Below are 26,785 nucleotides of genomic sequence, written 5' to 3' on the forward strand. Positions count from 1 at the left end.
ATTGAAATTTCTTTCAGTCAACTCTGAAATTTCCAACGCGCCTGACTGATTCGCTCAACGCGCGAAGAAACCCTCGTGTGTTCACGTCTGTTTGGCTTCTAAACTAACTAAAGTGTCGCGTGTGTTTTTGGGAAGTGAATTTTTCGTTGCTTCTTTTTGAAAAAGTATTAGATAATATTTTTGCAAACAGCAAAAAGGATTTCGTGCAATCTGCAGGCCAGTTAACGGTCATGAAGTTATTGGACGTTATTGTTTACCTCATTTCGATTTTAATCTTTCTATACATTCTTTTGGAATAAAGTGTGTGGGAAGAAGAAGAAAATAAATTTTAAAAAATACAGTATTTGGATACATCAGCTCAACTGTATAAAAATTAGAAAACAAAATGAAGGTGAGTGAAAAATGATCTACAAATGGAAAAGATAAGGACAAATGCAAAAAAACTTTCACTCTAAAGAAGAATGAGAATTACTTGCTAATTACCCAGTTAATAATTAAAATAAAAATAATTTTATATGAAAATATTATATTTTTTATTCTGACACAATATTATGATATAACCTTAAAAAATTCGTTTGATATCATGCAAAAATTAAATCGAAAAATATTTAGTTGTTCATATAAGTTCTTCAGTTTTGAGAGTCATCATGGAAGAACGCTACATATGTAGCTTTGGAGACAAAATCCTTCATTACCATATTTACCATATTTATGGTTTCGAATTCAAGAATTCAAAACTTTTTACTTTTCATAAACGCTCTAGGGCTATTTTCGAAAGGGTCTTTAACTATTGTCATTATCTTTTGAGGGTTACTATCATCATCCAGTATTCCAGAATTTTATAAAATATTTTTTCACAATTTTTCAACTTCACCATAAAGGTAATTTTAATTAAAAACCGGCTCTTGTTGAACTACTTTATACCTTTATTAGGTCCGATTAAAAAAGCAGCACTGTAATCGCATACACCCTGAGTATTTAGTTCCCTCGTTCGTTGTTCTAACTGGAAACACCAAGTGAAGCCAGGTCACTTTCCACTTGGTTCTTCCAACGGAGTGGAGGTCGTCCTCTTTCGCGGCTTCCTCCAGCAGGTACTGCATCGATCACTCGTCATCAATGAATGAGAACTATTTTAAAGGTGACAACATTAATGTAGATAAATGTTTAAATATTAAAAAAAAAACGATAATTCCCGGAATTTTTTGAACACACCACGTAATCGGTGCATTCTAAAGAAAACTATGATTTATGAAAACTCAGTGCAGAAAAGAAGAACGATTTCGTTAGTATCCTGAAATTTATAATTTTTTTCCACAAATCTACCTAGTTGTGCTCAAAATTCCAAAATAACCAACCGGCATCTAAATGAGTTAAATGAACGCACTTACTCAAATCCGAAACCCGAAATTAAAAAGACCACACCATTAAGTTACAGTTGAATGACTTCGTGCTAATTTATTGCTGATCAATGTTTTTTGAAAACGAATTACTAGTTAAAAGCAGCGCCTGCAACATTTCCCTCCGCCCACAAATGTGCACTCGTCCGCGAAAACGTTAAAGATAACGATAGCATTAGCAGCGAATTTCGCGCCAAATAAAACTTTCTTTTTGCACAAATGCGATGCAACAAAAAATTAAGTGAACAGTACTAGGGTAGACCGTGTCTTCGTTTGCACCGAAAGAGTTTCCATTTTATATACAAATCTTGCTAATATTTTTTCTAACATCGAATTTTCATTATTCACCTATTTGAGAGAGGTGTACATATTTCGGAAAATAAGGTAGTCGGTACCTATATCCCTAATGTGGATTCCCAATGTATTTTATTAGTTGCTTTTTCCCAAATACCTTCAGAGATTACCGATGTATGGAACTGGGCTTTAAACCAACAATACTTACACACTAGTGTTATATTTCCGAATAATATACATATCCCAAAACAAGCCAACAACATTATGCCCCGACAACTGCGAGGCGGCACCACGTCGCTCGTCAACTTGTAAATTGCCGTTATTTAGTTGCAACAAACCAGTCAAACGTTTAAATAAATAAATACCAGACTTAAGTAGGTGTACATTCGTACATGGTAGACACTGAACTGCTTTCTTATATATATATATCTAGACACTCGTACATGTATAACTCGTATGCATTGCTGATCCTTTACTACGGCCAAGTTTCGCTTTTCACGCTAAGAATGAAAGTGGCAGTCAGCAATTGTAATTATAACCCAACGTGTAATTGCGCAAAAGTATTTTAAACCAGGTTAAAATGGAGAATGTATCTGTTTCTTTCGCCTTTTATATATAACTAGCAGACCACTCCGGCTTCGCTCGGGCTTAAACAAACATTTCAAAAGTTAAAAGTTTTTACACGCGTATAAACACTCTTCCATATATGTACTTTGCCATTTCTTGGGTGGGTTCATTTTAAAAAATTTAAAATGAGAAAAATTCGAAATTAATTTGGAATGATGATGACCTCTAGTTTTTTGTATCCGTTGTCTTTCTCTCTGATTATAAAGGCGTTGGGAACGCTTAGAGTTCAACGGCCTAGTGCAAGCATGTTTATTTTTAATATTTTGTTCTTCAAGCCGCTGCATAAACTTCGTACTCGACTCTCAAGCGCGTAATTGACAGGTTTTGAAATTTTTTTCAGCAAACAGCTGCGAGCGTTCGTTATTCGACTCTCTGGCACGCGATTCCGATGCGAAGAAAATGACTTGCAGGACGATTTTCTGTTTCAGATTAAGATTCTCCATCACGGAGTCTTTCTGATACTCTCACCTGGGAACTATTTCCAGAAAGTTGAGATTCTAGCAATAATCGGCACAGTAGTTTTCGAGTTTATTCAATACAAACATACATACAAATCTTTTCTCTTTATAAATAGTGGTATAGATTTAGCTGTATATAAACCCTATACTATTTTTTAGGAATCTTTTCAAGTAGAGTCTTTGACCATTATTAAGCTAAGAATTAAGTGGAAACTATAGATAACAGCTCGAGTTGTAGTTTGATATATATTGGAGTGGTATTCCAAGTTCTAATTTTATTATGGATATCGGATGACAAAAATAATTATTTAACAACGATGGCATCTCATCAAGCAATGGCGAACAACTGAGAGTTTTCCACCATAAAAAATTTTATCAAATCGATTAGTCGTTCGTAGATTTCCTAAAACTGGAAAAATTTTCCATTTGTCGAATATCTGTAAAGAATTTCGATCTTGATACTCTATTTCTGCCATGCAGTTATTAGTCTTGATGGAAGTGATAATTCTTTAACAGAAGGAAAGGAAAGAGAATCGGGAACGAATGTAGACTAACATACTGGTACTTATCTTGTCTCCATATTTTTCATCGTTCTGTTATCTTTTGTGAGGCTGACAAGTATGAATTTTTTAAGTCAGTCATAGGCCCTTCGGATTGTGTTGTAGCACCCCTCATAAATATTAGTCTCGTAGAAAAAAGTTGAACTTGTCTTCTTCTCTAAAAGCAGAGCTTTTGTTGGAAATTTAACAAAAAACTAGAAAAATATGAATACAAGACAGGGGGGTCTATGAAACTGGAAGGGACTATGAAAGGGAAGGGCCATTAATTAAAAGATTTTTATACGTCCAAAGACTGCCAACTCTGTAGCCTTCTTCAAAATTGTAAGAGGAATAATTTCTGCTGCTTTAGCAACAACAACAAGGCAGAATTTTTGGTTAAATTATGATTTGAAGAATTTTTTTACGAAAACTGGAGTAGGAAATAATGAATTCCATTTGTAAAAAAATGTTTAAAATTATATATTTTAAATATTTTATATATTTTCAATCAGAAACTATTTAGTGTGAAAATAATCAAGAAAAAATGTTCACAAAATTAATTATTTATTAGATATGCACCTTTGTAATGTTCTCAAAGAACTGACTACCCTTTAAAATCACTTTCAATTAATTGCATAACTTTTCAGAAATCATAATGTAACTGATATAGAAATAAATTAAACTTCACAATTATATTTCATCTATAAAAAATATAATAATAATTTGTAAATTTTTCAACAACAAACTGAATAAACAATAAACAATTACAATGTGGCAAATACAGTCGCGCCGAGGCGCTTTTTTACAAGCACTCTCGAGTCTTGCAAACAAAAGACTTCAGGCACAAACTTTTCACAATTTCAGCGGTGAATAGAAGTGGTAGAAGTGGCCGCGTAATTCATTGAACAGGTTAATGAGTAGTTGCTATTTAACTTAATTAAATAGAAAATTGAGGCAGTCAATTTAAAGAGGCGCATACAATTGATGTTTATATGCGTTTATTTACAATAGATAACGGTAGGTAACCAGCATATAGGTAGAGTGACCATTTAAAAGGAATGATAGTGACTGAAATTGTTTTTGTTGTTTCTTTTTTTTTTGTTGCTTACAAACGCTACTTAATATGTGCCACACGTTCCAACAGCGCACATCAAAGTTTCACCTTTGTTATTGCTATTTGATTTTTTGTACTTTTACTTCTGCCTATTTTCGATATACTCGTACATACATACACATGCATACACACTCAGCCTATATATGAGTAATTGTTAAACAGCCGTGATGATGAGCAGGCGTTGCAGTGTGCAGTAATTGCCTAATGAGCCGCTGACAGGCGCACAGGCAGTAACTACACACTTACAGAAATACATATCAAAGTGAGTATGTGTGTGTGTTAGAAAAGGAGTTGCAAGAAATGCTACAGTTGGCATTTTTCTTTCAATAATTATATGAATGCTTTGAAGAAATTGTCGTCTGTGTTGTTGTAATTGCTGTTTACATTAAAAAAAATGTCGATTGCGATCAGCGAATGCTTAGAAAACAACAGTGCAAAAAGTCAAGTCAACAAAAAGTGAAATAAGTAGTGAAATTGAATTGACAATTGATCAGTGAGTGACACACACAAACCCTACCTAGTCAGGTGTTAAAAATGCACAGTGACAATTGTTTTTTTTTTTTTTAATTAATGCATATTAAAAATTGATAATCCATAAAAATGGAATATTAAAACCATAAAATTATTAAAATAGATCTAAAGGGTAATCCATTTTGAGGTTTCCTACTTTTTTAAAGAACATTCAAATTTAATGGAGAATGTTGATTATCATTCGAAAGAACATTCTTTGGCATTTGACTTTAATTTTCGATGACTTCTTCGAGCATTTCGAGTGGTAACTTGTGAATGACACGCGTGATGTTTTGCTCCTAGGCCGGAATCGCAGTGAGATTGTCCGCATAGACTTTAGACTTTACATAGCCGCACTGAAAAAAATCACACGATCTTGTTGGCCAATCGATCAGCCCAAAACGTGAAACTATCTGCTCACCGAAGTGTTTTCTCAATAAATCCATTGAATGACACTAAGTGTGGGAAGTGGACCCGTCTTGTTGAAACCAAATGTAGCCGAGATCACGAGCTTCAATCTCGGTGATGGTGTTGCAAATAGTACGCTCAGTAGGCCGATTATGTTGACCGAAACACATTCTTTGCAGAACGTTAATTTTCGTAACAAAGTTGAACAATTTGCAAGCGTTGTTCAGGCGTGGGTCTTTCCATGATGAAATGCCAAACAATACTGAACAAAAATAACATGACACGACTCACGCGTGATCTGTCAAAATATGGCTATTGAAAAAAGTACCTCTACTTGGATCCTCCGTTATTTTCCCCTTTATATAAAAAAAAAAAACATTTGACAATAGATGGCGCTGTAACCAAAATAGTTCATCAAACCGTATTTACAACGTTAATATTAGAACAAATACATTTAAATAAGTGCAACAACAAATATTTAGACATATTTTTAGAAGCGATTGATGCCTCAAGATACAAGTGGGACCCCACCTAGTAGATTTAAAGCGTTTCTATACCTTTAAGTAGACTTTTGTGTATATATAGTATTGGGAGCTTACAATGTAGCGGTATATAGTAATATATATTGTTATGACCAACATGAATTCTAATAAAATTTAGATATCTGTAGAATCAGCATTAGAATCAGATCAATTGAAATAATTATTATTATTGAAGGCTGATATGTTCAAAGTTGATTGATTGCTAGATAAAACATACTTGGAACCATTGTACATATATTTATAACCATTACAACGAAATCTCAGAGCAATCGTACCGCACTTCCAACATAATCGTATTGCCTGCATCAGCTCGAAATAAGGGAAAGACCTAATTTGGGGTTGAAACTGGATTCAAGGTTGTTGTGATTTGTCTAACCTTATCTGAGGTGAAGATTAAACACTGAGAGTGACCTTGACAAGTTTTAAGAATACAAAATTTTTGACATTCGATTCGAATATTCCACTTTTGAAACTGAAAAATGTGAATATTCTCAAAGATCTTGGTAAAAGATCTATATATCTAAATGCAAACTTTATATTCACTGTCATTAAAAAACGCTTTCCAGAAAAATCATAAACAAACATCACAAACAGATACATATGCATTTTTTATATAAACAACGAATAGAAAATATAGCATAATATAGACTTGAATAAAAAAAACATAAAATGCAAAAACCAAAACGAGCATGCATACATAAATACCACAGTACATAATAAATACACTGGTATTTACATTTAATTGCCCAAATACAAAGGCATTCGAACGATTTGCGCTGCACACGCCTCTGCGCCGGCGCATTTCACTTTCATGCTGCGCATGCGCAAAGGTCTCAATATTGGTCAATGGACAGCAATTGTAAATTGCCGCGCTATCAGAATGGCATTCATAAAGTGCGATGACTATCGGAAATGTGGGCATAAAAAACACAAATTTCTCATATAATTACGGTAAATACAAACATATTTACGCGTATAAAAATTGCATACAAACACGTCTGGATATTAGAAATTTTTTATTAGCTGCGCTTTAGTGTGTTGTAAAAGCAAATTGATATGAAAAAGCCAACGCGAGGGAAATTAAAGTGTAAGCTTATACAAACAAATACATACTAACACATATACATTTAAAATTTTTAATATTTTTTATTATTTTTTTTTATATTAAATTTTATTATATAATTTAAAAAATATAATAATTATTTCTCTTAACTCAACTTCTTTGCAGCTCCTCGCAACAGTTTGCATACTCGCCACCGTTCTGGTGATCGGCAATGGCGAGCCACCCATCGGCAAACGTCATTTGGGCTACCCAGTGTGGGCCGGCAAGAGCGCCAAGCAAATTGCCTTGAATCGCAACAAAGCCGCGCTTGCTGGCGCCAAACAACGCACGCTCGTCGTACAAATCCGTAGCGATCAGCCTGTGCCGCTCGTACTGAAGGGAGGACGCAACTCACAGCAGCTACGCCACGGACCGAATCATTTGCGTGGTGTGCGTCCCGTTAAACTAACCGGTCCGGTTTATTTGAAATCCCCACAGCTCGGACACAAACATCTGCAGCGCAAACCGTTGAAGATCAAATTGGCGAACAGTAAGCCGAAGCATAAGCCAGCGACTAGCTACGAAGTGCCATTCCGCTTTGAAGTGCCTGCAACAAATACGATCCAATACCCACCGTTGGGCAATGATGTGCAGCAATTGCCGGTAAGTTTCTAATATGGAGGTGGTTGAAATTTTCAGTCGAATACTGTTTGCTTTGGTCCGAAAAATGTTTGAAAAGACTGCAAGGTAATTATCTTCTAAATTCATCAAAGCCGGGGGTCTGAAATCTGCAATATGTAAACTCCCGAGTTTGCGATGGTCCACGTGTCAATTCAATTTCATTCTGAAATTCATTTTCGAAATCAAAGCAAACAATATTTTAAACTCTCTCCATAACTCTCTTCGATTTTGAGTCACAATACAAAAAAACACGAAGTAGAAAACAAAATCAATTACATGCAAAACCAAAAACCCAACTCAACAACAAACCCACAATCACTTCACTTACAGACGGAGACACACAGCGATTTCATCACCGAGCATGAACATGAATACGATCACTTTGCACCCATTCACACAATACCCGCACCTAATCTCTCCCTGCCTGAAAATCATCCCCAGGAATCATATTTACCGCCAAAAATACAAACATCACAAACCTACCACCAGACCCACACCAATCATAACAACATCGAGAATCAGTATCAGGTGACCGAAGAGCACACCAATGATCAAACAATACGTGACCCACTCTCTGGCTCTCAGAAACTCTTCGCACCCGATCCAGATCCATCACTACCAGTCGCACAATTGCGCCCTGCCACGGAGCCCTTCAATCAGCCCAGCAACGGCAAACCACTGCCGCTCGATGTGCAATCCAATTTCCTTGTACCCGCCCAGCCATTGGTGCAGATAATCGGTGCCCAAGAGGTGGCCACACCCGAAATCTATCCCATACAATACACCCAGCAGGCGCAACTGCAACCGCTTGTGAGCGCCAATGTAGCGGCCGTGCACACCGCCTACGATCCAACCTATCTGGTCACACAGTCCAACCAGTTGTACACACAACACCAGCAACAGCTGTTCCAGCCCAGCGTCTTACACGGCGCTTATGTGAACGCCGACCTCACACAGGAAATCGCCAGTGATGGTCAAATCTTGCAGGCAGCCAAAGATCCACATCACAGCATCCATCCTGTGTTGGATAGCGCACCACAGTTCGCCGCACTCATCGCTGCACCAGTCTTGGGTGAGCAGCACGCTGCCGGGCACTACAATTTGCAGCCCCAGGCCGCTGCTTTGACAGCCACATCGGCGTCGCCTGAGGGCGGTTTTGTTGTGTCCAATTATTATGACAATGTTGGACCGGACAATTCTCAGCTGCTGCAAGCGTACGCCGAGGAAGAGGCGCAACGTTTAGAAATTGAAGCGGAACAAGAGAAGCAGCAATATGTGTTACAGCAACAGCAACAGCATTTGTTGGCACTGCAGCAGCAACAGCAACAACATCAACAACTACAACAACAACAAGAACTGCAGCAGCAGCAACAGTTGCATCAACAACTGCAAGACCAGCAATTGCAACAGCAATTACAAGAACAACAGTTGCAACAACAATTACAAGAACAACAGTTGCACCAACAGCTTCAAGATCATCAGCTGCATCAACAGCAATTGCAACAACAGCAGCAACGACAACAACAACAGAGCCATCATCAACAACAATCGCTAGATCCGGCCGCAGCCGCATTCCACGAACACCAACGTTTGGTTCAACAGCAACTTGGCGCCGACACTCCACTACGGATATTCGTACCCGACGACGAAGCTGCGGGCGAAGCGGTAAGTTCTGTATGTTATAGAACAATATTATTTTTAAACTAATATTTGACTCCGCAATATCTATTCAACTTTATTAGCGTCTGCAAAAGCGTTCCGATATGGTCAAAAAGGGGACTGTCGTGGATGCGAGCCCATCAAACGACAACACAACAGCCGACGACGATCTGTTCGAGGTATCTTCATCCGTTGAAGTGTCTAATGAGAACCAAAAAGATGAACACACGACTGACAATGAGTGATTGAAACTGATGAGATGCAGCGCGAACTTGTTGGAGATTTAACAAAAACAAATACAATTAACGAATATATGTAAAAATCATATGTTTTTTATAGTTTAGTATATTAAATTATTTATTTATTTTATATTTATGAATTGCATTTTTGATAACTGTTTGAAGGAAAAGTAACACAACTATTCCGTGGAGCAGAACTCATTATAAAAACTCATGAAGCATATCATATTGCGAACACACACAATTTAATACGATGCAAACAAATGATAACAATAAATTAAGCATATAAACACACTCAATGAGTGTCAGCATTCCATATATAACATACAGTCTGTCCCACGCGCTGTTCCTGCAGCACACCCAAATGTCGCAACAACACTATTCGATTCTGTTGTTTTTTATCCAGCATCTTATGAAGATGTTGTGAAATATCGCCCGCCGTAATGAAATTGCGTCCTAAATTAAGTTAACAATTAAATATCAGCGATTTTGACTAGCTATTACTGTCAAATACCTGGAACATAGGATGACTGTTGATTATACACTTTCCATAATTCCAAATCGTGTCGATTGCGCACTGCACTTCGTTGACGATGTATTAGTTGATACTTTTTATTAAAACATGGCACAATAACAGCGTCCAAAAAGTTACGAAGATCGTCAACAGACTCCCGACCGCGCATATATCTGGAATTTTTTTGTAGAACATTAATATAAATCCAGCAAACCAAGTTTTTTCTTCTATGCGCATTACTTACTTTGGTATTGACTCATACTGTTCCGGTGTTATGCGGTATTCGAAATCGAGAAATGTAAAGGGTATTGGATTAAGTGTTCTTTGCTTCACCAATGGTGATTCCATATAACTGCTTAATGTAAGTTTAGGTGTTACGGCATTCTGTAAAAGTTAAATTATTAACTCAAATTGTTAAAAACAAAGTCCCTAAACTTACAGCATTCAAATTTAGATGATCGAGACCCCTCTCCAATGCTGTGATAGGTTTTTTTTCTGCAGTTCGTGGTGCATTTGAGGTTTTGAAAGCGACAAGCACTTCATGTTCTCGCTTTTCAGCTTCCTCAAACTTTCTTCGACGCTCCGCCAAGACATATTCTAAAATTGCACCTTGTTGTCTTTGCATTCGTATTATTAAACGTCCATGTTCTTCATCCACTTTATTAATATCTTTTTTAAGCGCATTTTGAACTTGCTTCATTAGTTTCTTTAGTTCTTTTGTTTCCTTCACCAATTTGTTGGACACATTTTGAATTTTTTCTCGGCGTAAACTTAGCGCTATAAAATTTTCGATTAACGTAATTTTCTCATTTATAGCAGTTTTAAATTCCTCCATATTACTTGGTCAATTAATTTATTTAAGTACTAAGATTCAATTTATCTTTCAAAAATAATAATTTAAAAACATAGGGCAAAAAACGCGCAAAAATGTACTATGCTGCCACCTGAACGAAACACAACTAATAAAATCAAAACAAGTTATTATAATAATATACAAATATATATTTGATATGCCACTAAAATCAAACAAAAATTCTGGAATAATAAGCTTTTAATTTTTATTCTCAATTATTAAGTATAGCTGTAAATTTCTTACATCTTACATCTCAAACGAAAAAATCACGCTTTAATGAACCCCTGCTCCAACGTTATTGTTTTTACGATATTCATTTGAACCTCTAAGTTCACAATAGTGATAACCGCGTTGTGAACTAATTAAAGATCAATTCCAATTTGAAAATGCCATCAGTTTTTGTATGTGTTGTAGCGAAAAAATCAGAATCTTAAATGTTTTAAAGGCAGAATTTTTGCAGATTTTACCAAAATAATGTTCTAAACTGCAAAATTAATGTGTAGATAAACAGCTTGATACCATGGATCGCACAATAATTGCTGTGCAGCGTGCAGAAGAACGAGAACTCAGTGAAAAATTGCACAAAAAACTGCGCGGGTTGGGTCTACTGCATCCCCAAACAGATGAACTGCGAAAATGTCTTAACGAAGAAATGTTCATTAAGCCAAATCCTCAAGCATTTTTCCATGTCATGCATTATTTGTTTTGTTTATTGGACGCGGCTGAGTTCAAAAAACGTTTCTATTGGCCTATCACAGATAAACGTTCAGAGGCAAATTTCCGCACAAGCACTGTCGAATACTTGAAATATATAAATGAGAAACACAAACTGCAATGGGGAGATATTAAGTCATACCTAGTAGTAATGCCAGGAGGTAAGAAATTCATCATATTCCTTTTGGATTTTTTGGCTTTCGTTGTGCAAGAGCAGATAAGATTTCGAGAAAAACTCTTGGGTGCCGATGTGGAAGCAGGACATGTAGCTGATCTAAATATAAAGCGTATGCGGAAACAAAATTCCTTTTTCAAGGCTTATGCCTCATCTTATATAAGCAATGTTGATGAACAAATAGTGCAATTACGAGAGAAAATCCAACAGCTTGAAAAAATATACAATGCATTGGCACATGAAACGAGTAGGAGTAAAGCTGAACTGTGCAACGAACAATTTATTGCCTTATTTGAAATATCAAATCGGGAAATGTTTCAAGAGAAATTTGTCAAAGGAACTGGCATGGTGCGCAAATTGGAAGAACCATTTGCAGAATTAAAAGAACGAATAGATAAATTTCAATTGAAAGAAGCGGAAATGAAATATGATAAAGGTCGAGTGCGGCACGCCCTGCAGAAGATTAATGACGCATTGCCGGCAGAAAATACGGAATTTTCAGGTGTGTTGTTTTATTGCGTACAAGGTGTTTAAATTTACATACTTTATTAAATACAATTTCAGAAGTATTTTTACATCCCAGTGTGAATGTCTTAGACGATATCAAGCTAAACGAACTCATAATTACATTCAACCTCATTCATCCCGTATTGGAAAATGCCTTCGGTGAGGTGGAGGAAACTAGAACCTCTGGTGAACTTGTCCAAGCGGAGCTAACCGCACTCAAAACAGAATATCAACAAATAGAAATGCAGGTAACAGGCTTCCAGTTATCGCTGAACTCGCATATGAAAATACGTACAAACCAACGTAAGCAAACAGCAGGACACATAAACGATGACTGCAACTCACTAATGATGAAATATGTTTGCACGCCACCAATCAAATTGGAGACGCTGAGCACTGGTCGTTTGGATAATATGCGTTTACCACTTTTTGCTGATATACAAGCTAAATTTGCGCCCGATTCCTTGTGTGGTAATGTTTCAGGTATTTTCTGATTTTTAATAAAACCATCCATATTTTTAAGGAAATGTTTCTCGAATTAATAGTTTTGCCACGATCTGCGCGAAAACAAGCTATTAAAGACAACTCGATCGATTTGAATAACACAATGAACAAGTCGCGCATTATTGACTCCACTCAGCTTCTCCGCACTATTCACAAGGGTACTGTGCGTGCGCAACGCCAAAGATCACAAAGTAATGCGTCTGCGTCCAAAGCTTTATTAAGCACAAGTTGGCGGGAACGTCAGAATATCTTTCATAACGATTTGGAGTCGGCACCAGTGATTGTAACCGAAAAAACAATCCAATCTAATAATAACTTAGATGTAAGTGTCGACCGCTCAACAGACATTACCAATAGTATTCATCATCGCAGTGCACACCGCGCTAGTACTTCGCCGTTTACACCTTTCAATTCAAATGAACGTACACGTATCGCACGTACACAACTACTCGAAGCGATAAGCAGTAGTAGTGGGAGTGGTGGTGGGACAAAAGCTAAAGTTTTGTATTCGAGACGACTTTCAGCCGTACAAAAGGTCCAGGGAGATTCTATGAATATCGCCAATATGAGCACAAGTCCGTCTGGGCGTCTCGATGCGCTTGTACCGACGCCAGCTGAGTTCACTGATACACCAAGACTCAAGTTGAACGACATCACAATGCAGGAAAATACAATTTTCTTTAATGTAAGTCAGCGAAAAATACATTTAATTGTAGAATTTATGTAAAATTTTATTTAAAATTGTTGTATATTAAATAGTTAAACATATACGCTAAAATCCTTCTAATTATATATATATTTGTAGAAAACTGATGAGCGTGCGACCACTGTGCAAGTGTTGGAAATGTCTTCCAGTTGTCTGCTAGTGACAGAGAATGAAGGAAAAATTATATTGAATGGTGAAAATGATCGAAATATTATCAATACTCCGAAAAGTGCACAACCCAAGACTAGGCAAATGCCGATACAAATAATTGCCGATGATGATAATTTATTCGATATAAGCGATACCGTACTAAAGGATGTTACAATGTAGACAAATACTCACACACAAACTACTTTATATACACACACATTCATACATATACATAAATAGTTATAAAACATGCACAGACACCTTTCATTTAAATGTTTTGCGGTTTGCATTTTTTATATTTCGCTTTCCACATTACTGTTTGGTAATAAACTAAGTTTTGTTTTTAATATAATTGTAATTTATTTTGTTTCATTTATGAAATGCGCCTCCGATGCGTGAAGAATCTGCACATACATTGCGTTTCTACTCTGTGATAAATGCCGCCTTTTGTTTGGGTTTAAATTTAATATGCTCCAAGTCGCGTACGATCGGTTTTATGTGTGGACTTACATATGGTCTTTTATTGAGTTCCATAGTGGCTTTTGATTTTTTATAATTCAATATATTCATAGCATTTTGGCGTTCCGCATAGTACATATCGTCGTAAGGATTGACATTATTTTCCGACAGCGTCTGTTCTGTTCCAACTTCATTTACCGTTGCTAAAGTGCTGTTTTCTTTCGCATCGCTCTCCGATGTTGTCCGCGCATCGTCGTTCATTACTGGCTTTGTAGCATCATCAATAACCATCCGTTGCATGACATTGCGCAACTCCTCACGTATCACTTCTGTATTGATTTTGAATTTTTTCGCTTGCAAGTGTCGTAATTTGGGCACAGTCTGCAATACCGTGGAAATGCGTTCCTCCAAATTGGTAATACGCTGTTCCAGTATTTGAAAATTCTCGACAATCAACTTATTCTTGTCTGTCTCATTTAACATCTCAACGGTCACTTCAAGCTCTTGATTTTCCTCCGCCAAAGATTCTGCACTGATCGTCGGACTTTTACTCTCGATTTGCACTTTTTCGCGCAAGCAGCGTTCAATGAGCGCATCGATCTCTTCTTTGCGTATGAACTGGTCCGTAACGCATAGTTCTTGCAAAATATTCTGCACCTCTTCGCGCACTAAACAAGTTATCGAGAATGTATTGTAGAAATTCTTTTCCGAGACACTAGTGCTCGATTGGGAGCCGTTAAAATCCATCATTGCGTCAACCACTTGTTGGGTCAGCGGGATCAAACGTTGTCGACTATTCTGTGGCGTGCGATGATCGATCGCAATGCTACTGAAGTATTCCCCTTCAACTGGCTCAGTATGCTGATCCTCGAGCTTTGGCTGTGTCGAAAGGAAGCCGCTTTCCATAAACTAAAGAAATGACGCGTTGCTCGCTTTGTTTAGCTGTTCGCTTCGCTAAAGCTTTGTTGTTATTTAGTTTTCAATATTTTTTTCCAATGTTTTTAAACTTTTGGCACACTTAAAATTTTGCTTATGAAATACGAAGACAAATTACTTTTAATTTATAAACACACTATCAAGAGTTAAAATTTATTTCATTTTCTAATGGAAAAAGCAAAGCTACTTGTATACTCAGCTGGGCCTTGACGGCAAAACGCCGGAGTATTATATACAAAAAATGCAAGGCAAGTTGGGAACAGACATACTGTTCATAAATGTTTGCAGGAAGTGCAAGCTCCAAGCGTGGAAAAACATAAACAAAACGTTCCACCCAAACGGAGCTGGATTTTTATCAGGCTGAGGACTGTCAGATCAGGATCATTCCTCTAAATTGTTTGAGGAATATATTAAAAATCAGCAACAGCAACAAAATAAACAACAAAAATACACACAACATACTGTACCAACAATTCAATGGTCTTTATTATGAATTAATTCTTCAAATTATTAATGAAGTTAATATATTTAAACAGTTCAACCCTTATTTGTATAAAAAAATAGTCAACAAAAGAAACCGAAACCGTGTCTTTCAGTGCTTAGTCTAGTAATCAACTAGTTTCTTGAGTTTCGGCGGTGCCGATATGACAATCCGGTTTCTATTACTACTATTTGTATTGTTGCCACTGCTGGTAACAGCTTCTTGTCGGCTACTGGGCGCATCGCGCTGATGCCGCTCTTTGTCCCTATCTCTATCGCGTTCTCTGTCTCTGTCTCTGTCTCTATCACGCTCCCGTTCACGATCACGTTCCCTATTCCTGTCCCGCTCGCGTTCCCTATCTCTATCACGATCACGATAGCTTTCACGTGAGCGTGGTTCATTCCTAGAACGTGAACGTCTCCCCCGGTCTCTATCCCTATCACGTTCACGTTCGCGTTCGTCGTAACGTTGTGTGCGTTGATGACGCGAAGCGCGCTCACGGCTGGTATCACGTTGCCAGCGCGAACGCGACGCACTGCGTCGTCTGCGCCTCGAAGCGCTACGACGATTACGCGATCGTGAACGTGAGCGGCGTTCAGGTGCAGCTGAACGCTGCATTTGATAATAGGACTGACTGCGACTGCGCGAACGATGCGAACGCTCCTCGCGACTTCTACTGCGTTGCATAGTCCTTGGATGTACATGCGACGTTGACGAATGGTATTGTTCATGCGGCGTTTCATCTTTCCCACGACTGGCAGCTGGCTGATGACTTTGTGTTGGTTGTTTTTCCGTTACAGGAACAGTGGTGGGACCGCTGCTAGCCGATTTGCTGCGCCGCTGTGTTGGTTGGTGTGTGGATTTTGCAGCAGCCGAAGCATCACTATCTGAATCCTTGCCGCTTGATGGCGTACCATAGCGATGGCGTAGCTCACGTTGCCTGCAATCAAGTATAATAATAGAATAAATAAATAGTTGCGACAGGAATGGAAATGTTGTAAAACACGTTTACAATAGATGTCGGTATTAATGGAATTTACCTTCGTCTTAGTTTCAGTGCCATTTCGCGCATCTCATCCTCACGTTCTTGTTGCAATTGGCGTTCACGTTGCCATTTCTCGATTTCAGCACGTTTATCCGCTTTGTCTATAGGCAGACACACACATAATAACACGTACAGTTGAATATGGGTGGTGAGAAAGAAAAGTTGTATGAGATAATTTAATGCTATCTTGTGGAGCATAGTTTTACGAAAAAAAAATTCAATTGTTTGTACACGTTTAGTACTTACATTGCTTGTTGAGTAAATTTTGCATTTTGCGTTTCAGTCGTTCGCGCAAATTCAAACGACTGCTGCCGCTCTGTGGCGCTGCTGAAGATGATGATGATGTAGTCTGTAAGGAATCACTTCGAATGGTTAACAAAGCACAAGCACAACCAGTTTTCAAATTATTAAAACTACATATAAATTCTAGTTGAGGTCAATGTCCTTTTCTTAACAAAGAAGACCTTTCAAACTAAGAAAGTTGAGGAATGTGAAAAAAAAAAGTGCATGTCAAAACAAAATTCACACAAGCAATGGCTAAATGTTGTTCCATTAACTAGGAAAGCGTATAATAATAGTTAATAGTAAGTAAAAATAGAATATTGAGCAATAATTGATAGTTTGAAATTAATTTGAAATTAAAACTCTAAAACTCAATGCTTGTAATAGTCCACAAAAAAAATGTCTAAACTCCTAAAAGTCAACAAATAAAGTCTATTGAGAGTCACCAATATAAAAACCTATCATCTAAAATGTCGTCGTCCATTTGTGAAAGAAAAAAATCTTGTAATTTAACACCCTATCCCTTGTCCATTGAGTTTTCGTTTTTATAATTTTGTTATTATTCCGGCATTTCTCGAGTTTGTGTTGCTGAAATTGATATATTTTTTGGTGGTTCTTACTGACTTTGGTTTCGGTAGCATTAGAAAAACTTGGATTGGTTTTCGCCGGAGCAGTAGTGCAATATTTGCCTATTTGTTTACCAGTGGTTGACGTTGATGATGCTGGCAAAGGGTTGGAACGTTCAGAGCTAAAACAAAAAGAATATATAGAGATATCGGTGAAATTTTTTTTAACAAGATCATGTTGATTATAATGACAGCGCAATTCTAAGCACCAAATATGAGTTAATAAGGTTTTTTGTTTTTGTAAAATAAAAAACCCACGAAACTCATATACAAGAGCGTACACAAGTTGCTGTCATTTTGCTTTCAAGTTAGAGATAAACCGTCGCATAATTATGGTCATCCATATATATAAAATGTATGTATGTATGTATGAGAAAAGGATGAATAAAATGTGGCTCAACTTTACCATAGATGTATTCCTTGTGCGCATAACTTACGTAGTATCCACATCCATGCGTTCGTCACTGTCATTTCCATCGCCGCTGAGTGGTGCTTGCTGTTTCACGTTGTCTTTCTCTTCTGCGTTTGTGTCGGATGCAGTGTCGCTGTCCGAGTCCGATGAGTCATCTCCACGTTTACGTCCATAGTAGCGCTTAAGCGGTGGTGGTGGTGGTTCAACCACTTGTGGCAATACATTCATTGCCACTACGCTATCAGCAGCTGCTGTTGATTGTGTGCTTGAGCCCTTAGCATCGACTGGTGGTGGCGGTGGTGGCGGTTCTTTAGCTGCCGCGGCTACTGCGGTGGACATGGCAGTTATACGTGTGGATAACGGATAACTAACCATAGGCGTAGCAGAGGTGGCAACGACAGCGCTTGTTGTTGCGGCTTCCATTGTATTAATTACGGGTTGAATGATGGATTTTCCTTTAGCAATATTTTGTGATGTACCAGCACTGCCTGCAATAGGTGGCATGTTAAGCGTTTTCGTGCGAGATCTTGAACGTGTACGTGTACGCGGACGTCGACGTTCCACTATAGGAGACTTTCTGTATTTTGAGTTTTGTTTGCGCTTGCGCTCGGAGTGCCGGCTGCCGCTGGAAACGGAACGACTACTACGTCGTCTGGAGCGATGTGAAGAGCTGCTCGTTGATCTATAACGTCGTTTATGTACACCACCGTGGCCACTACGTGATCGCGAGCGAGATCTGGAACACGAGTCGGAAACAGTGCTTGAACGTCTGGAACGTCTTTTGCGTCTCGAACGTTCATAGGAAATGGAGCGTGACCTTCTATGCCGATGACGCCGGCTTCGACTTTGACTTCGTAAGCGTGAACGGGATCGTGAACGTGAATAGGGTCGTCTTCGGCGTTCCCTACTACGTCTTTTACTTCGACGACGGCTACGACTTCGACTGCGTGTGCGCTTTCTTGAACGACTACGCGATCGACTTGAATGACTGGTTTTACCCATAGCGGTTGAACGTTTTGTACCTTCATTTAACTGTTTGAGTTTTTCCAAATTCTCTTTTACCTTTTGTGCATAGGTAATTTGTGGTGTTAATGCACCGGTTGTTGCTGAGACACCAGCGCAAGATTCGCCAAGCGTTTGTGGTGTACGTCCAATACTGATTGAAATTTTCGAGTGTGGCTGCAATTCGTCTTCACCTCCAAAAGATGTAATGTATGTAATTTTTCCAGCATTGGGGTCAGGTGATGGTGAACGGGATTCGCTTTCTTCGTCTTTATCCTTTTTCGCAGCACTATCTTCTTTCGCTGCATAGCTAGGCGGACTAAATGGACGACAAGCAATACGGCGTTCTTTTTGTGCTCGGCGCTCCCTACGAGATTTGCGCCCACTTAAGAGCATTTTTTCTTGTTCTTCTTCACGTGCAATACGTAAAGCCTCGGCCTCGTCCGCATCTTTTGTCAAATATGAGTAAAAGTCATTGCTTACCATACCATAATTACGACCACAACCGTTTAACTCATGCGCTTGTGAAGTGTCCAACTTTGAAATATCAATAGAAACATCCATATCCATATCTGAATCGGATTCTGAGTCAGATCCTTTTTCAGATTTTCCGGTTGTTTTCTCCTGAGTTGTTGGATGAAAAGGATGACTACCTGCTGTTGTCGATGCCACTCCCTCTTCATAAATATAGCCGATGCTCACACCACTTTTTGATTGTTTCTTTTTACTTGAACTTCGTTCGATAGCTTCCAGTTGCGCATTTGCACCAAATTGCTCCTCTAAGTACAGTTGATGTAGGAATTTTTCTTCCGTTACATTTAGAAAATCATTCTGGGCCAAAATGCGGTAACGTTCATAATTGCATTGACGTTCCTCCACCGATACTTCGGTGCTCTCAGCTTCATTTACTTTTGGTATCGCCGGTATATAATCCAAATGTGCACGTACATCGAAGCGATCGATTAGATTATCCTGTTGACCTTGCCAGGGCACACTGCAAAATACAACAATCGAGTACATAATAATATTATTTTTTATCTATTTCTATAAACAAATAAATATTTAATGTAAAATTTTAAGGAAAAATAAAAAAACGGATATTTCCGAAATATGACTTGCATGATGGCGGCTCCATCTCCGGCGGCAGCTGTAGCTGGATCGAGATGTATTTTACACCGACGGCCATGTACTTGAATGAATTGAGTGGGGTCCGCTTGCTGTGTAAGTAGTAATACGAAATTATATTATTTCAATTGGACTATAAGACTTCACACATTTTTCTCATACACTTTCTTCACTCACAATTTTTTCGTAAAAGTCCTGACGACGCTCCGCACGTTTGCGATAGTCTACAATCATACCGCGTATACGGCGTTCTTGCTTGCGTGCCTCGTGCCACATTTTCCACAAGTATATGCTTTTGGAACTGTGTGAGGGATGAGTTCGTCGAACCTAACATTCGTATAGCATATTAGACACTATACTACAATAATTCCTTGGATTCCGCCGTCGAGCAGAAGCGTATGAAGATTAATGTCCTTTTTGCGATGGATATTTTATTTTACCTCAGATAAATGATAATGAAGAACAAAATGGTTTGACGTTTCTTTGACATTCTCAAATTACCGCCAGCCGGCTCAGTTGGGGATGCCGAGCGGAGCTAAGAACATGAAGAAAACACAAATAGAAAAATATTTTTTTGTATACCCTCAACGATCACATTCTTTATATTAATATAATAATTGCAAATGCATAATAATATTTGTTTTTAAAAAATTTTGGTTGCTTTTCAATTGATTGCTTTGTTAAAATAACATAATTAAAACAATTTTCTCAGTTTCTATATTAATTAGTACGTTACGTTACTGTCACGTTAGAAAAATGGTATAACAAATTGGTTTAGTAGCGACAACTCTGAAAGGATATTGCTTGTTCTTCTAGTCAGTTTGTTTACATTTGTGTCAATGTCCTTTATGTTCATTTTTGGTCATAATTTTTTTTAGGATTTGTTTGTCACATCGATTTTCATAAATTTACTTCCGCAGATTTGTAATTACGTTTCTTATCCTTTAAAGTTTTTTTAACAATTATTTTTCCAATAATGTCAAAAACACGATTTTATAATTTTCCTGAAATCATATCCAACGATATTCAAGAGGAAAATATACCAATAACAGTGTCTAACAATAATAATGATGAAAACAACGAAGACAATGAAGACGATTCTGAGTTCCTACAAGATGTTCCTTATTCATCTAGCAGCCTTGATCGCAGTTCGATAGGGTCAATACCATGGGCTGACGATGCCATAAAACAAAATCAATTAGATTGGGAGCAAGTTCAGCGTATGCTAACTGGGGAAGAGACACTGCCCGTAGAACCAGATTTGCGTAACGAGATTGTAGAATGGCAGACAAAATTTCCACAACTATTAGAAAGGAAGGAAACGCAAGAAGTTGTTGAAAAAATCTTTGATAACTCAAAAACTAATAACGGTCTTACACAAAATATTGATGATTTAATTTCACATTTGAGTTTGAACAGTTCTGAAGATGAAGAGCGTTATGATGATTTAGCTACGCCCACCACAACGGCACCGCGAAGAAACGAAACATTAGAAAGCCAGTTTTTAGGAAGAAAGACTCCCATAAGCAAATCATACGCAGACAGGCTTTCAGCTAAAATGGCTTTATTACGTGTGACAGCAATACCACTACGCCCGAAACAACGAAATGATTATATTAAAGATATACCACAACAGATTTCAACCGATCGTGAGCCTAGCGCTACATCTAGTTCTTTGCGTTTACGAAAAATTACAACAAGTAAGCCTCAACCGCATATGCAGTCACCTGGAAATAAGCTTTACGACACACAGCAACGTTTTCGTATGCCTCCAATTCTGAACGTACTGGAAAGTAAGCGACGTTTTCGCGATTTAGCTTCGAACAAAAGTTTTGTGCAATTGACGCACGTGAAAACACCGCACGCCAAATCCGCCGCTATAATAAGACAGCCAGATAATCATTTAACGATTGGCCATACACCGCGTTCTACGACATATTTCACGGGCCATCATCAAGCGGCGTGGCAGAAACCACTAATTGCTACACGGGTTAGCAGTAATTTTTTCAACAATCGTAATGCTATTATCTTGCCTTCGCTGCATTCAAAAGGTATCAGTGCGCAACAACAGCGTCGTAATAGTACAACATCTAGTACAGGAGCTGGTACAAGGACACAAAGTTTATCGAACTCAAATGTAGGTTCTTCAACGAACAGCAGCGCTGAGTTTAACATGCGACCACATAATGTCGTGGATCGCTTTGTGTCACGGTGGCAGCAAATCAATGCCAATACTTCAACTTCTACAGGAACTGTTTCAACTGGTCGCTCAATCTCAGCGGCTGTGCATCATCTTTCGCGCGCAGACGTCGGTTTAAGAGAGTTGTATGTGCCATATAATGCCTACAAACATGATGGCTTCAAATAGCGATCACAGGCGTGGCGATTTGTTTAATGCGCCACGGTGTTTACTTATGTCTCCTTCGTAACAAATAACTGAAAATCAAGATTCTAACACATTCTTAATTTTTTTGGTCGTTTTATGAAAGTTAGTGCAAATAACTGCCAATATTTGAAATTTTCGAAACACTGTGAAACAACAACTATTCTTACATTATTTGTACAAATAAAATTTGTGTTAACACGTGACTTTGCAATTATAGAGCAAAGAAGGACCTGCTTTCTTAAAATCATGAACTACAAATTGCCGTGCAATTATATAAGAAGTGCCTACTAAGCGTTAAAGTTTTGTTAACGTTTCAAATATAATTGTGGTGGTAATAAATTTTGAAGACAGATAGTCAACTGTTGATAAACTATAAAATATGTTTTATTTAGCTTAATTTTTAGGCATTTTCAAGAAACATCGAAATTGCTACAACATAATGGAGAAATTTATTAATTTCGATTATAAATATTGTTTTTTTTCATCCGTATGCTGCCCTGTCTTGTAGAATTGTGAGGCGTCGTGTGTCAAATGATTTATATGTAGAACCACCAATGAACTTGTGTACGCTTACTTCGGTTAGGATCGACTTCTTAAGCTAGCGTTCACTTATTTAGCGTCAGTCAACACCAAAAAGGTTTTTTCATTTTAATTTACTGCTATTTAAAGATTAGTTACAATTACAAATTGTATCGTAAAATTCACAAAAAACAAATTTAATGTATTCTTACAAATTAAAATTATCCAAACGTAGCCTTCCATCGTTCTCTGTCAAGTACATTATATCTGATAGGCACTGCTCACTTATTAACTCCTCGACACGTTCGCACATCTACACACAAGGAACATGAAAAATATGTTTATTATTGTTGTAAATGTTTTTGTTTACGACTTACTCCTTTTGCTTTAAATTCGGTCAACACTTCTGGATGCTTAAAATTCGGTCCGAAATTCACGCTTACTGTGGCGCTTTTGTGAATGGATATGGTTGGATAATAAGAACCGCCGTAAATATCTGTGAAAGCCACACCTTGTGATTTACCGTTTTTAAAATACTCGATTTTACTGCCTGGCAGCACTTGAAGGCCCTTTAGTGTTTCCTGCACCTTATCCTTATCTTCATAATATAAATGTGACTTAAACTTTACAAGTGGCTGGAAGTGAAAATAATGGCAAACAATTAATTTGCAATTTTAATGTAATTCATATATAAACAACATACTCTGTCCTTAAAGGTATTGGGTAAGTAATTACTGGTTGTTTCATCGGGCAAATCGATTAGAAAACCCAACACATCACCTTCCGCATAAGCGTCACTGTAATGTTTACCATGACTTTCATGGAATCTGGTGCCCTTACGTGAACGCCAAGAATAACCGAATTTGTCATAACCGAGAGGCGCTTGCAGATTGCCGTACTCCTGACCCCAACCCAAACGCGTGGCAGCACCTTCCGGCATTTCCTCAACAACAGCTTCAAAATACCAACGCCCACGATTCACAGCTAAATTCGTTTCAATATATACACATGTAAGTTAGTTTGTATACATATAATAGACAATTATTATGAATCAGCGAAAATGTATTGTATGAGTGCATAACAACATAAATGCAATGTATGAAAAAAGATTTGGTTAACTTACAATGTGTAGCGCGTACCATGCAGTATCCCTTCTCACCAGTAACAGCTAAACGATCTTCGGAAATTTTCATTTGCGGCGCACGATCATGCAAAGCCAACAGCACACAATTTGGCACTAGAGTTCTGTATAGCCACCCCGGTATTGGTTTACCAGCCCAATCGGAGCTTTCGTCGAACTCTTGCCGGAATGGAGCATGCGGATCGGGTTCAGCTAAAATGTACCGGTAGCCATCCTTGTTAAAAGGATGCTCCAAGGGGTAACCATGTGCTGGTAATTTCACATTCGCAGTTATATCTGAGCTAGGACGACCCTTTTTTCCCGTGGGCCCAGAGTCGTTACCGGGAAGTTTTCGTTTGTTTTGACGATTATTCTTCGTCAAAGAGGAAGCTATAGGAGTAGGTGAGAGATGCATATGATAAACAATAATTATAAATATTTTGACCTGTAATTTCGATACGTAATTTGACGTTCGCCAATGGAATAAGGTCATGTAGAAGCGCAAAGCAGCAATGGAATGTGTGCAAATCTCGAATATTCAATAGAACGTGACCACTGAGTTACAGTGTGGACGATGTTTTCAGGTTCTTACTTATAAAAATTATAACTCGAAAATTATACGAAAATGATGACTCATTGCTTTACTACGAATTGCAAAAATTAAACGTGGTGAAACTAAAGAACCTAATTACACAAGTCCTTGAGAAAACATTTTCACAACTGGAACAGTCAACTTCATAATCGGTCAATCAATCAATTTACCAATCAATCAATGCTTTTACGTACTTTCTTCCTCGCGATGCGACACCGTGTTGTTGTCCATATACTCGGAAAGTTGCAACTACGTGCGCAGCAACGGTAGCAGCTACGACAGCAGCGATAAAAACGAAGCGTCCAACCGAATCGATATACTATGTACAATACAACAACACAAACTACTGTGAAGAAAATTTACATACATACATACACATGCATACATATACAAGCATGCCTCATAGCAAAACAATTGTTATAGTGGATACCCGTAGATTCGCGAACAATGCAGCAGATTTCTGGCACGTAATAAACGTTCCGCTGACACCACTCCACCCACTTTGATTTTTCCTACGAAAGTCGATGGCGGGCCTCGCCCTAATGTGACAAAATGCATTTGGAAACCAACTACCAGCACAGTAATCAATCACAATCACAAGAGTACGAATCCATAAATAGAAAACTATTTTAATAGTTAATTGATTTAGGCATTTAATCAGTAAATATGCTAAAAACGGAAGGAAAAATAAAAGAGTGGACGTGGTTGTCAACCGTACTACTATCATTAAACCCGAAGTTAAACAAATACAAATCGATGCTCATGAACACGACGTGATATTGATTAACATTGCAATATTGACCAAAATAACACATAATTAAATATGCAAAAATTAAATCCGCAATTAAACATAAAAAACAATACAACAATCTAATCAGTGATGGCATGCAAAATGAGCTCATTTGGAAATAAAAGAGAAAATTACTTAAGAGCGAGTGAGCGCAAATCACGCGAATAATGACACAAAGCAACTGGTAAAAAGTTTCAGTAAATTACATTTCGTCTCTTTTTCTGCATTTGTATGCTTAAAATTATTTTTAAAATTACTCGCACTGCTCCAATCCATTCAAGCACTTCTACTTACCTGTACCGTGACCATCTTCGGATGTTCGTAGCAATCCGCCCTTACCCATGGAATCGTAGTTCGGTTTAATTTGTGCCAAATCCTGTGTTACCAAACCAAACATGGCACCAGCTTCGGCATTCTCCTCGTAAGTGAACAAAGTATTTACCTCTTTAACCAGTGAACGTTGCACCGTGGAGTACCTAATATATAATATCTAAACTGCTTACTATTCTTTTCCTTTTCGATTGGCATTAATCTACTCACCAAGTTTGAGTGACACGTCGTGGCATTGTAGTCATGGCCTCCCAATATTGTTCTAGGTACGGTATGATTTCTTTGTCTTTGCTAAACAGAAATTTACTTTTGCCATCCTTCAGCGCATTTTGTTGCATATTAGCAATGGCAGTGATACACATTTGTGGTATGGCTGCAATTATACAATTTTTAATAATGCGCTATTGCCAAGACTTTTATTACTCTTACTGGCTTGGCTTTTGCGAAAAACCTCAAGTCCACTTTGTGAGCAATTTTTACAGACGAATACATAATTGGTGATGAAGGGCACCAACTTGCCCAGCTGATAGCCGATACAGGACTCATGAAACCAGCGACTGCAATTGCTACACAGCAGTTCCACTATGTTCAGATTACGTTCTTTACCACTGTCAAAAGATAGAAAGTAAGGAAAGTATATTTATTGTTTGCAAACGGTGTCCTTTTGTTTACCAGTAGCAAATGCCGGTACTGTTGGCGGCTGCAGCAGGTTTCTCCTCTTGTTTAGTTTCAGCGTCACGTTCACTGGGTGCATATTCGGAGGCTGTTTCGGACTGTGAATTGGTGTCCATTTGTATATCTTCCATTTTTCTGTCGTATTATATTAACTGGACTAAAAAACAGAGCCTTGCACCGATCAAAATAAGCAAAAAAAAAGTTAAAAAAGCGTCTGCAAATGTTTGCGAAAGGAGGTATTCAATTAGAGACGGATAGTAATTGGATAAGTGTGTTCAGTCAATGTTATGTATATGATGTTACTTGTGTTTGCGAGTGAAAAGGTAATTTAATTTGTTTTTTTAATGAAATTAATTTGTCTCGTGTATAACT

General features: G+C 37.9%; 7 protein-coding genes across 13 annotated transcripts; 3 read left to right on the top strand and 4 right to left on the bottom strand.

Moving 5' to 3' along the window:
• LOC105209130 (putative uncharacterized protein DDB_G0271606) lies at window positions 1-9,646 on the top strand. 3 transcript variants are annotated; one of them, XM_011179352.3, is made up of 4 exons: window positions 1-391; window positions 7,118-7,594; window positions 7,943-9,277; window positions 9,355-9,646. In XM_011179352.3, exons 1-4 carry the CDS (start codon window positions 386-388, stop codon window positions 9,514-9,516), a joined length of 1,980 nt encoding a protein of 659 aa, XP_011177654.2. In that variant the 5' UTR covers window positions 1-385; the 3' UTR covers window positions 9,517-9,646. The 3 variants fall into 3 exon arrangements, with proteins under 3 accessions (XP_011177654.2, XP_054081611.1, XP_011177657.2); XM_054225636.1 differs by having other exon boundaries at window positions 8,054-9,277; XM_011179355.3 differs by having other exon boundaries at window positions 8,198-9,277.
• An 87-nt stretch (window positions 9,647-9,733) lies between these two features.
• On the bottom strand, window positions 9,734-10,982 carry LOC105209131 (spindle and kinetochore-associated protein 1-like). Its single transcript, XM_011179356.3, has 4 exons — window positions 10,464-10,982; window positions 10,269-10,408; window positions 10,025-10,197; window positions 9,734-9,966 (listed from the first exon to the last, which is right to left on the bottom strand). Exons 1-4 carry the CDS (start codon window positions 10,857-10,859, stop codon window positions 9,806-9,808), a joined length of 870 nt encoding a protein of 289 aa, XP_011177658.2. The 5' UTR covers window positions 10,860-10,982; the 3' UTR covers window positions 9,734-9,805.
• Window positions 10,983-11,209: 227 nt separating this feature from the next.
• LOC105209132 (augmin complex subunit dgt6) lies at window positions 11,210-14,283 on the top strand. The gene is made up of 4 exons (XM_011179357.3): window positions 11,210-12,268; window positions 12,331-12,756; window positions 12,819-13,462; window positions 13,583-14,283. Exons 1-4 carry the CDS (start codon window positions 11,398-11,400, stop codon window positions 13,811-13,813), a joined length of 2,172 nt encoding a protein of 723 aa, XP_011177659.2. The 5' UTR covers window positions 11,210-11,397; the 3' UTR covers window positions 13,814-14,283.
• LOC105209133 (uncharacterized) lies at window positions 13,752-15,240 on the bottom strand. Its single transcript, XM_029038278.2, has one exon. It carries the CDS (start codon window positions 14,996-14,998, stop codon window positions 14,057-14,059), a length of 942 nt encoding a protein of 313 aa, XP_028894111.2. The 5' UTR covers window positions 14,999-15,240; the 3' UTR covers window positions 13,752-14,056.
• Window positions 15,241-15,487: 247 nt separating this feature from the next.
• Clasrp_1 (CLK4-associating serine/arginine rich protein) lies at window positions 15,488-20,511 on the bottom strand. 2 transcript variants are annotated; one of them, XM_054225627.1, is made up of 7 exons: window positions 20,179-20,511; window positions 19,992-20,093; window positions 17,900-19,870; window positions 17,461-17,584; window positions 16,801-16,903; window positions 16,550-16,655; window positions 15,488-16,449 (listed from the first exon to the last, which is right to left on the bottom strand). In XM_054225627.1, the coding sequence occupies exons 2-7, from the start codon at window positions 20,060-20,062 to the stop codon at window positions 15,633-15,635; spliced, it is 3,192 nt and encodes a 1,063-aa protein (XP_054081602.1). In that variant the 5' UTR covers window positions 20,063-20,093; window positions 20,179-20,511; the 3' UTR covers window positions 15,488-15,632. The 2 variants fall into 2 exon arrangements, with proteins under 2 accessions (XP_054081602.1, XP_011177651.2); XM_011179349.3 differs by having other exon boundaries at window positions 19,996-20,093; window positions 20,179-20,509.
• A 298-nt stretch (window positions 20,512-20,809) lies between these two features.
• Window positions 20,810-23,046, top strand: LOC105209124 (uncharacterized). The gene has a single exon (XM_054225637.1). The coding sequence runs from the start codon at window positions 20,978-20,980 to the stop codon at window positions 22,367-22,369; it is 1,392 nt and encodes a 463-aa protein (XP_054081612.1). The 5' UTR covers window positions 20,810-20,977; the 3' UTR covers window positions 22,370-23,046.
• LOC105209125 (set1/Ash2 histone methyltransferase complex subunit ASH2) lies at window positions 22,743-26,674 on the bottom strand. Of its 4 annotated transcripts, none has more exons than XM_011179335.3 (9): window positions 26,411-26,674; window positions 26,168-26,346; window positions 25,949-26,111; window positions 25,748-25,884; window positions 24,030-24,416; window positions 23,610-23,890; window positions 23,284-23,541; window positions 23,119-23,219; window positions 22,743-23,046 (listed from the first exon to the last, which is right to left on the bottom strand). In XM_011179335.3, exons 1-9 carry the CDS (start codon window positions 26,542-26,544, stop codon window positions 23,031-23,033), a joined length of 1,656 nt encoding a protein of 551 aa, XP_011177637.2. In that variant the 5' UTR covers window positions 26,545-26,674; the 3' UTR covers window positions 22,743-23,030. The 4 variants fall into 4 exon arrangements, with proteins under 4 accessions (XP_011177637.2, XP_011177636.2, XP_011177634.2 ...); XM_011179334.3 differs by having other exon boundaries at window positions 22,743-23,043; window positions 25,703-25,884; XM_011179332.3 differs by having other exon boundaries at window positions 25,703-25,884.
• Between the last annotated feature and the right edge of the window lie 111 nt (window positions 26,675-26,785).

Source organism: Zeugodacus cucurbitae, chromosome 2, assembly GCF_028554725.1.
Source record: "Zeugodacus cucurbitae isolate PBARC_wt_2022May chromosome 2, idZeuCucr1.2, whole genome shotgun sequence".
In the NCBI taxonomy this organism is placed as follows: domain Eukaryota; kingdom Metazoa; phylum Arthropoda; class Insecta; order Diptera; family Tephritidae; genus Zeugodacus; species Zeugodacus cucurbitae.

What these genes read in the sequence shown, in the direction of transcription:
- LOC105209124 (XM_054225637.1), top strand. Translation starts at nt 20,978, where the DNA reads ATGTCAAAAACACGATTTTATAATTTTCCTGAAATCATATCCAACGAT.
- Clasrp_1 (XM_011179349.3), bottom strand. Translation starts at nt 20,277, where the DNA reads ATGTGGCACGAGGCACGCAAGCAAGAACGCCGTATACGCGGTATGATT. An exon ending in AGGACTTTTACGAAAAAATT is followed by an intron (nt 20,094 to 20,178) that starts GTGAGTGAAGAA and finishes CTACTTACACAG; the next exon opens with CAAGCGGACCCCACTCAATT. An exon ending in CGCATGGATGTGGATACTAC is followed by an intron (nt 17,585 to 17,899) that starts GTAAGTTATGCG and finishes TTTTTGTTTTAG; the next exon opens with CTCTGAACGTTCCAACCCTT.
- LOC105209133 (XM_029038278.2), bottom strand. Translation starts at nt 14,998, where the DNA reads ATGGAAAGCGGCTTCCTTTCGACACAGCCAAAGCTCGAGGATCAGCAT.
- LOC105209131 (XM_011179356.3), bottom strand. Translation starts at nt 10,859, where the DNA reads ATGGAGGAATTTAAAACTGCTATAAATGAGAAAATTACGTTAATCGAA. An exon ending in ATCATCTAAATTTGAATGCT is followed by an intron (nt 10,409 to 10,463) that starts GTAAGTTTAGGG and finishes TAACTTTTACAG; the next exon opens with AATGCCGTAACACCTAAACT. An exon ending in ACAGTCATCCTATGTTCCAG is followed by an intron (nt 9,967 to 10,024) that starts GTATTTGACAGT and finishes AACTTAATTTAG; the next exon opens with GACGCAATTTCATTACGGCG.
- LOC105209132 (XM_011179357.3), top strand. Translation starts at nt 11,398, where the DNA reads ATGGATCGCACAATAATTGCTGTGCAGCGTGCAGAAGAACGAGAACTC. An exon ending in AGAAAATACGGAATTTTCAG is followed by an intron (nt 12,269 to 12,330) that starts GTGTGTTGTTTT and finishes ATACAATTTCAG; the next exon opens with AAGTATTTTTACATCCCAGT. An exon ending in CTTGTGTGGTAATGTTTCAG is followed by an intron (nt 12,757 to 12,818) that starts GTATTTTCTGAT and finishes TCGAATTAATAG; the next exon opens with TTTTGCCACGATCTGCGCGA.
- LOC105209130 (XM_011179352.3), top strand. An exon ending in ATGATGTGCAGCAATTGCCG is followed by an intron (nt 7,595 to 7,942) that starts GTAAGTTTCTAA and finishes CTTCACTTACAG; the next exon opens with ACGGAGACACACAGCGATTT. An exon ending in ACGAAGCTGCGGGCGAAGCG is followed by an intron (nt 9,278 to 9,354) that starts GTAAGTTCTGTA and finishes CAACTTTATTAG; the next exon opens with CGTCTGCAAAAGCGTTCCGA.
- LOC105209125 (XM_011179332.3), bottom strand. Translation starts at nt 26,544, where the DNA reads ATGGAAGATATACAAATGGACACCAATTCACAGTCCGAAACAGCCTCC. An exon ending in CATGGTACGCGCTACACATT is followed by an intron (nt 23,891 to 24,029) that starts GTAAGTTAACCA and finishes AAACGAATTTAG; the next exon opens with CTGTGAATCGTGGGCGTTGG. An exon ending in CCAATACCTTTAAGGACAGA is followed by an intron (nt 23,542 to 23,609) that starts GTATGTTGTTTA and finishes TTTCACTTCCAG; the next exon opens with CCACTTGTAAAGTTTAAGTC.